Source organism: Bison bison, unplaced genomic scaffold (genome assembly GCF_000754665.1).
Source record: "Bison bison bison isolate TAMUID 2011002044 unplaced genomic scaffold, Bison_UMD1.0 scf7180017864183, whole genome shotgun sequence".
Classification (NCBI taxonomy): domain Eukaryota; kingdom Metazoa; phylum Chordata; class Mammalia; order Artiodactyla; family Bovidae; genus Bison; species Bison bison.
Genome location: NW_011494755.1, coordinates 7173602 through 7182836, shown reverse-complemented (window position 1 = coordinate 7182836; position 9235 = coordinate 7173602). Strand labels below are relative to the sequence as shown.

At 38.8% G+C, this 9235-nt stretch overlaps 1 protein-coding gene across 3 annotated transcripts in view; it reads right to left on the bottom strand.

The window, feature by feature from the left end:
- Positions 1 to 9235, bottom strand: part of MUSK (muscle, skeletal, receptor tyrosine kinase) — a 100301-nt gene that overhangs the window by 49736 nt on the left and 41330 nt on the right. The window contains exon 6 of one of the 3 annotated variants that reach the window (XM_010843562.1): positions 5714 to 5743. The exons of the other annotated variants lie outside the window; for them this stretch is intronic. Coding sequence (XP_010841864.1) covers positions 5714 to 5743 — 30 coding nt within the window. The remainder of the gene's footprint in view (positions 1 to 5713; positions 5744 to 9235) is intronic. 3 annotated transcript variants of the gene reach the window in all.

Genomic DNA, 9235 nt, shown 5'->3' with positions numbered 1-9235 from the left:
TTGAGTGTGTATGTGTATATGTATGTATATGTACAACTTCTTTATTCATCTGTTGATGGGCACCTAGCTTGCTTCCATGCCCTGGCTATTGTAAATAGTGCTGCAGTGAACGATGGCACCCCACTCCAGTACTCTTGCCTGGAAAATCCCATGGATGGAGGAGCCTGGTAGGCTGCAGTCCATGGGGTCGCTAAGAGTTGGACCTGACTGAGCGACTTCACTTTCACTTTTCACTTTCATGCATTGGAGAAGTAAATGGCAACCCACTCCAGTGTTCTTGCCTGGAGAATCCCAGGGACGGGGGAGCCTGGTGGGCTGCCGTCTATAGGGTCACACAGAGTCAGACACGACTGAAGTGACTTAGCAGCAGCATTTGCAGTGAACACTAGGGTACTTATATCTTTTTGAATTGTGGTTTTCTTAGGGTATATGCCCAGTAACCACAACATTTTTAGATCAGAGCTCTGTGGCAGATGATTACAAGTTAAAACAAAATGTAGGCTTGAAATTTTTTTTTTACAGGCAGTATTTACAACCTGAAAAATTCCATAGCAAGAAGAATAGCAGTCATCATGGTGATCAGTAGGGTCAGTTTCAAGGGTGAGTCACCTGTATACTCTCCCAGGGCCCCATGCTTAGAGGGCCCCATGCTTGGTTTATTTTTCTTCTGCCTGTGTCTTTAAAAATTATAAGTGATTTTTGAATGAGAGGCCCTGTATTGTTGTTTGCAACCAGTCCACAAATTATGGAGCCAGTTCTGAAAGCCTGGTAGTCAGGGCTAAAAATGCTTGCTTAAAATAGGGAGTGAAGGCTGCACTTGTGCTGGAATTCAAGAAAAACAAGGCTTTAAGGTGAAATGGGAAATTAAAAATTGCAAATATGCTTTATCAGTTTATGGGAAGTGTCAATCAAGACTAGGTAACATAGGCTATACCTACTGCTGCTGCTGCTACTGCTGCAAAGTCGCCTCAGTCGTGTCCGACTCTGTGCGACCCCATAGACGGCAGCCCACCAGGCTCCCCCATCCCTGGGATTCTCCAGGCAAGAACACTGGAGTGGGTTGCCATTCCCTTCTCCAACGCATGAAAGTGAAAAGTGAAAGTGAAGTCGCTCGGTCGTGTCCGACTCTTCGCGAGCCCATGGACTGCAGCCCACCAGGCTCCTCCGTCCATGGGATTTTCCAGGCAAGAGTACTGGAGTGGGAAGTCTAAATATCTCAAGAGGACAAGCCAGCTGGGAGGCAGTGTACACTGCCTTCAGAGAGACAGAAGTAGTGCTCCATCTGACCACCTGGTTGAGATTTCTCCCAACTTGGTCCTAATTCACAGGTTGTGGCCCCCTGACAACTAATACAGAGTGACGGGCATCTGAACGAGAGTCCACCCAGGGATTCTCTTCCTTTCTCCTGTTTTCACAAAGATAATGGAAACTTAGATTGCACAAAGTAATTGAGTCCACATTTATCATTTGGCTAAAATAGCTCCTGTAGAGCTTAGGGCTATACTTGTGTGTCCAGAATTTTGTGAGTGTGAGACTCCTGTGATGATCATTTTATAGGTCCCATTGTCTCTGAAAATCTGGAAAGAAAAAAGGTAGGATCCTTGAGAGATTAAGAGGAGGATTATTTCAATTCCACGAATGCTGGAAAAGTGTGGACAGCAGCTGCTAAAGATGACACTAGTCAGTGTACCCTTGAACCTGAGTAAGAAGCTTCTGGCTGAAGATGAGAAGCATAAGAAACTGCAAAAGTATGAAATTTAGATTTTTTTCTGCTTTAATTTTCAAAGGCAATCATTTTCATCTGGGACTTTAAGTTCTTCCTGGAAGTTTAGTAATAAGGGAAGGTTTATTTATTTATTTGTTTTGTAATTTATGGCTTTTGCTTTTGTTTTTGGCTGGCATTGCATTATTTGGAATATCATTCAGGCTCATTGCAAAACCTCTGATGACCTATATTGCACAACACAGCTAAGAATTATGTGAGATGGTAAATGAAACAGTCCATTATCATTCTAGAGGTCAACATAGCCTTGGAGTTCATTTAATTAATGTGCTTCCCTGCCCCATATCAGAAACTTCTGGTCCAGTGAGGCACAGGAGGGTACGGAAAAGACCACTGCTGGCACGGCAAGTGGCTTCATGAATGTAGGGTTGTGTTGACAAGCTGTTGGTCTCCTTCTCCACGGAGACAGATATACCCTTGGTTGACCATGGGTTTCATTGTTGATCCTTATGGGATAAGAGGAAGGGAAAAGGCCAGGAAGTAAAGGGAAGCTGGTCTCTCCTGTACTCCCATCTTCTTGCCAAAAGATAAAATAGAGTGAAAGTGAAGTCGCTCAGTCATGTCCAGCTCTTTGAGACCCCATGGACTGTAGCCTACAAGGCTCCTCCATCCATGGGATTTTCCAGGCAAAAGTACTGGAGTGGGTTGCCATTTCCTTCTCCAAGGCATCTTCCCAACCCTGGGATCCAACCTGGGTCTCCCGCATTTCAGAGAGACGCTTTACCATCTGAGCTACCAAGGAAGCCCATGAAAGTTGTTCAATCATGTCCGACTCTTTGAGACCCCATGGACTGTACAGTCCATGGAATTCTCCAGGCCAGAATACTGGAGTGGGTAGCCTTTCTCTTCTCCAGGGGATCTTCCCAACCCAGGGGTCGAACCAGGGTCTCCTGCATTGCAGGTGGATTCTTTACCAACTGAGCTATCAGGGAAGCCCATATAAAATAGAAACTTGCCTCTTTTTTCAGTATTGAAGGATAGCTTTCACCTTTCTTCCGAGTTTACCTCTCTCAAAGAAGATGGCAAACAGCTTTTGGGTTTTGACCTAACCGTCTTCTCATAATCTTTCCTTGACCCATCCCCCTCACACCACATCATAAATTGTTTCGTTTTGGTTTTTTTTTTAAGTTTTTTTTTTTGCCTTCTTTTTTTTTTAGTTTTTAAACAATATTTATTTATTTTTAATTGATTGATGATTGGTTTACAATATTGGTTTGATTTCTGTCATACATCAACATGAACTAACCATAGGTGTACATATATCCCCTCCCTCTTGAATCTCCCTCCCACCTCCTGCCCATTTCCCATCCCTCTAGGTTATTAGAGAGCCCCAGTTTGAGTTCCCTGAGACATAGAACAAATTCCCCTTAGCATCCCTTTACATATGTTAATGTATATGCATCCATGCTGCTTTCTCCATTTATCTCACCCTCTCCCTCTCCTCCCCCACCCTTGTCCAAAAGTCTGTTCTCTATGTCTGCATCTCAATTGCATAATTTGTGTTTTGGCTGTCTCTTCTCATGGAATGTAAGCATCAGAAGGGTGGAGCTTGCTTTATTCATTAACACAAGCTGATTGATAGATAATTGATTGATTGATTCATTGATCAATCGATCCTGAACCCGGTGTGGTACCTGGTGAGCACTCAATAGGTATTTGTTGAATGAATGAATAAATGAGTGATTCCTCTGATTAGTGATATTGGGAAAAGGGACTTGTCTACGTGATGAATATCTCAGTCCTCTTTGGGCCATCTTTCTTCCAGCTATCCAGTGAACAAGAAGGGTATGGGGTTAATGTCCCATAGGTAAGTTCCCCAGGTCGGGTTTCTCCATCCTACAACTCCAGGTGAAATGCGGAGGCTGTGGGGAGGAATCGGAAGTTACATGAATCTAATTTTTGGATGAAAGGAGAGAAAGCTTTCTTTTTCAAACTAGCTTTATCAGCAATAAAGCTGATATTTTTATACCCATCAGTATTTGTTACCAGTTCCAAGCATAAAAGGTAATGGGACGGGGAAAGAAATTTCACCACATTTATCAAACATAAAAAACAAAAAGCCAGTTGCCATTAAAAATAAGTGTCAAACTGCTCCATGGATAACAATACACCTGTAATAATAAACTTAAACATAGTTCAATAATAAACTCTCATTGCTTCAGCAGTAGCCACAAACTGAAAATTCATTTTAAGTCATCCATTTTAAAAGTAATGTGATAGGTTTCATACCAGATAAATGCCCCCTGAATATCCCTATTTCACCTTTTCTTTGCATGAAAGACAATGTAAAAGTGCCTTGTTACATAAACAAGCTGTTTAGTAGAAAGGGCGTGGGATTACTTGGTCATCTGGAAAATGTTGATAATTATTTTGATATGGATTTTTTTTAAAAAATTATTCAACTCTTCTTTCTATAGATAGTCTTATTGTCATTCTCCAATTCACTGTGAGCTCTTTCCCATTTGCTTTCCTGTGGGCAAGCACATTACTATTCATTTGCAACATGTAAAACAGACATGGGCAATCTATTTATCCTTGGGTTTTCTTTCATGGTGTCTAGTCCTGAGTTTTGGGCTTTAATTTCTCTGGGATAAGTTTACTTTAATAACTTCAGGTTGAGAATCCTGTATTCAGAATGGGACTTAAGCAGCCAGTGATTCCAAGTCCTTTATAACATAACCATATTGTATTCTCATTTCCTTTGTCTCTCTGTCTCTTTTTTTTCTCCCTCCCTCTGTCTTGTCCTCCCTTCCTCTACCCTGCTCCCTCTTCTTGTTCCATTTTTCAAAATACTTTCAGATATATAATAAATTTTGTCATTGGTTGTCATTTTAAGGGGTAATCTGAATTTGTAATAAGGAAATGGAACATTATTAACTCTGAAATTTCATTGGTAGTGTAATGGAAAGCCTAACAGGCAGGGGGCCCAAATTAAATCTTGAAATTAACAAGCAGTTTGACTTGAAATGAATTGCCTCTCTTTTCTTGGAAAGGGAGTAGGACCAGAAGAATATTTAAGTCCCTTGTAAATTGTATTTCTCAGCAATTACTTCAAAGGATGTAATGAGCTTGCATGGATTTGCATGTTTTTTTTTTTCTCATTCTTTTCTTTCTTTCTTATTTTCTAGCCTCTTTTAAAGAGATCTTTTGTTACTTGATTCAAACCAGCACTGAGAAGAGTAAATTGAAAACAAACAAAAACTGAAACTAGAAATAAACAAAAAAACCCTCAGAATCATACAGATGCAGGTGAAATGATTTTATCTAGATTTAGTTATAAGCAGCATGATGTTTAAATAGGAAAACATCTCAGATACTTTATTTGAAATAGTTAGATAAGGAGGGGCTGTTTCCAAGAATACCAGCCTAGGGTTTATTCCTAAAGCCAAACTGTATTATATGAGCACTTGCGAATTTCATCCAAAATATACAAAAGTTAGAACAGTTTGATTGATTTGGTTTGGTTTGGAGCAGTTATGTAATACTTGTCCACTTGAAGTAATAACAATAAAAATCTAAGCTGGCACCTTGACATTTTTACAAGTCTCCAAAGACTGTAACACCCTCACCTCCTGTCCCCACACCCCCAAGGCTTTTGGTCAGAGGAACTTTCTGTTCTAGTCTGTGTGACATTTATATTCTCATGCTGATTTATGTCATTTCATTTTGTTTGCATTTTCAGAGTCTAGGATACAGAGTTTATTTCTGTTCATTCAAGCTTTTCTTAATACACGTAAATCCTCGATAACTATATTATATATAAAGCAGCCCATCTAATAACACTGTTAAATGCTGAATTAATAGTCCCCATACATTGTTTATTATTTCCTTATAAAATCATGGCACTCAGAGTTGTTGGTAAGGTCAGAACTAAACAGTTGAATAGAACCATGCGTTTACAAAAGAAGCAGTGCAGAAAGAAAAAAATACCTTTAGTCTCTTGCTCTGGTTCACTCTCTTCTATTAATAGGAACAAGACAAACGAACACACAAACAAAAACAACACATCATGAAAAGGAAAATCTTTGAGCACAGAAATGTTACTGTACAAGATGAATTAGGACCTGCTTGTTTCTTATTTCAATAAGAAACAAATGCAATCAAGGGAAACCACTGACCTTTTAAAAGCAAACTATCAAATGACATGAACTTTCAAACTATTGCTTTTCGGCAGGCAGTACCACACAGAAAATGAACTACAGCATACCCAACAACATAGCCCATTCATGCATTTTCATTTCATCGTTGACAATTACCCTTTCTTTCAAGGCAACAAACTGCCTACTATTCTGATAATAGTGGTAGTGATTGTGTTTCTCCTTGTTAGTATGGCTTCTCCTCTTATGAGGCCCTGCTGTGAAGGCAGTGATGTTGAATCTGGGATCTCAGCTATCATTTCTATGGCAATAGACTCCTGTTGTGGTAAACAGAGGATTAGGGGGTTTCTGCAGAACAGAGCCTACAACCAAGAGAGATTCTGTCCTCTGTATTGATTCCCAGAGGCTGCCCAGAGAGCAGAGAGGGGCTCATCATTATCTTTCAGGGAAAAAGAACAGTAAGCAAGCTACAAAGAAAAATATAAAAATGTATAAATTGGATATATGGAAATGAGAATTTTTCAATTTTTAAAAATCCTAGAAAAGAGACAACCACTAAATTAATTGTTCCAAAATGTTTAATACAACCAAATCAGAGATAGATCCCACATGAAGTTTTATCTTTCTATCATGAAGATGTATTTTGTGTCAATTTATACCTTTTTTTTTTTTGATTGATGTGTAGTTAGAATAGACCTTTCTTTGATTTAGTGATAAGCCAAGTACAATATTTGTTTATAGTATAAAATAACGATGCTCTTGTTAATCTACTTTTAGAAATAAGAATACATTGGTATGGTTCCTTACAGATTATGGGTATTTTCACACACATTGTACATTATCTCATTTAACTCTAGCCGTTTCCCTGTGATGATACATATCTGATATTATTCAGCCCATTTTTCAGACAAGGAATCTGAAACTCACAGATTTGCTGCAGATGCAGAGCCAGAAATGACTCTCCAGCTTTCAGACACAAAGTTTTCTGTTCTACCTAGCATCACAGTGAGAAAGCCTCATTTTTATATTTAATGCCCAATACTCTTAAATTTAGGTGAACTTACAACTTCCCAGTTAGATTTTACTCTATCTGTCGAGTCCATAACACATTCTTATTTTATTTTATTTTTTTTAAATATCAAGGTCATATTGGATAAAAATGAGATTTTTCCATACTAAAAACTGGTCCATCTGGACACTAGAAAATTGCAGAGTCCCTGCTTGGAACAAAGACCTTAATCAGAGGAAATAAGTGAAGGTCCATAGTTGGACCAGATTGGGCCTGAAAAATTATACCTGAGTGTCTTTGGGCTGAGCATGTCTTTCTAGTTCCTTAGCACAATTGTGCTTATTTCTAAGCTTGCGAGGGGTGGGGATGGGGGGGAAACAACTGTTTTTTGGAATCAGCAAAATAACCATGGGTGCCTGAGATGGGCAGGGGACTTAGATGGGAACGTTACGTATCTGTGTTATTTGACTGCTATATCTCCAAAATTTTGCTCCAGTAAAGTTGAAGGGCCTCAGTAGTTTTGAGAACCTTATTTACTCATCTCTTACACTACTCTTTTTAGGGTAAAGTGCAGTGCAGGTAAACCCTCAGCCTCCTTGTAATTTTACACCAATGGTCTTTTACTGGACTGGACTCTATTTTGAAGTAGACTCTGAGGGCAATGCTGATTTTTCCTTTGCTGCTTTTTACTTTGTTGTTGTTATTGTTATTATTACTCATTTTGCTTGATTTGTTTGGAATTGGAAGCAGTCTTAAACGAATGCACCCATTTCCCCCACTGCAGATGTACAGAACCAATTTAGGGGATCAAAGAAGCTCTAAGATTTGTCATTTTCCTAAAAGGAAGTCTGGAAGTCCCACCAGAAATTAAACTTTGATATATCGACTCTAAAAATTTCTTTTTACACACAAATTCAAATATGTATCTCATGTGTTGTTGCTCTGGTCATGTCCGACTCTTTTGTGATCCCATGGACTGTAGCCTGCCAGGCTTCTCTGTCCATGGGATTTCCGAGGCAAGAATATTGGAGTGAGTTGCCATTTCCTTTTCCAGGGGTTCTTCCCAACCCAGTGATTGAATCTGCGTCCCCTGCACTGTGGGCAGATTCTTTATGTATATAAATATATACATATTTATATACACTATGTATTAATATATACACATACGTACACACACTCACACACATGCATGAACAGTTGAGGTTACTTTAAATTAGAGAAATTGCACACTATTCAAGTTTGCGTACACTCACCCAGTGTACGAGATTATTTGTTATTTCGAGGTCAAACTGTAGTCCTGGTTTTACTGTGTATCCTGCTTGCCTACCCTATCGCCATCCCTCTTGACTTGTGAACCTTCTGTTTTACCTCTTATCAATTTTACATATATTCTGTCTCATGGTCTTTATTTCTACTTAATTGATAAATTCTCTTTTAATCACTTTATGTGTAACGCATCAGTCTTGACTTCCAACGTGATTTGTAGTCTTCGTGGGATGGAGGAGGGAGCAACAGAGCATACTTTAGTTTTGTTGTGTCATTTTTCTCCCCTAAAGCCCAGCACAGCCTCTTGTAGAAATACTTGGGAAAAAGAGTTGGATAGTGATTCATTTTCCTTCTCTACTTTCTTGGGATTGCTCAGTAGGACATTTAGAATGGAGAGTCTGAGATTTCTCATATTGGAATAGTCTGAGATATAATCAACATCCAAGTTACACAGTATATCCATCATTTTCTTGAATAGTTTGATTTATGGAGAACTTAGTTTCATTGTATCAACCCATTTTAAACAGCTGTGTTTAAAAAACAGGTACATATATATATCCTGAATCAAACCAAAATCAGTCTCCTTATAATTACTACCCACAAGACCCAGTTCCTACTTCTACCTACTGGATAGAAATGAAAATAAAATCCATCAAATGTTTTCATTTTCCCAACATGCTAACCCCAGTTTACTCATTCTGACTTCTCACTTTTGAACTGCTTAGCTTTCCTTCTTTTCTTCCTTTATCCTCTTATCTGTGGTACCTGAAACTAAAACTAACACACCTAGAGTCTCACAAATTCAGTGAGTAGTAAGACTCTTTCTAAATACTCTACCTCTATGAATATAAATTTGCACGAGTTTTTATTTGCATTTCATATCATGATGCAGTTAGGTCATTGATTCCACTAAAAGTCATGAATATCCAATACTCACTTTTATATTTGCTCTTATTAAAGTCTGTCTCCTCAGTTTTGAATGTATATCTGTGTGAATATGACTTGATTCTAAAGAGGTAAATTAAATTTTTCCTACTCAGTTTACTGTATTAGTTGATGGAGAGGAAAGGTGGGGGTGGG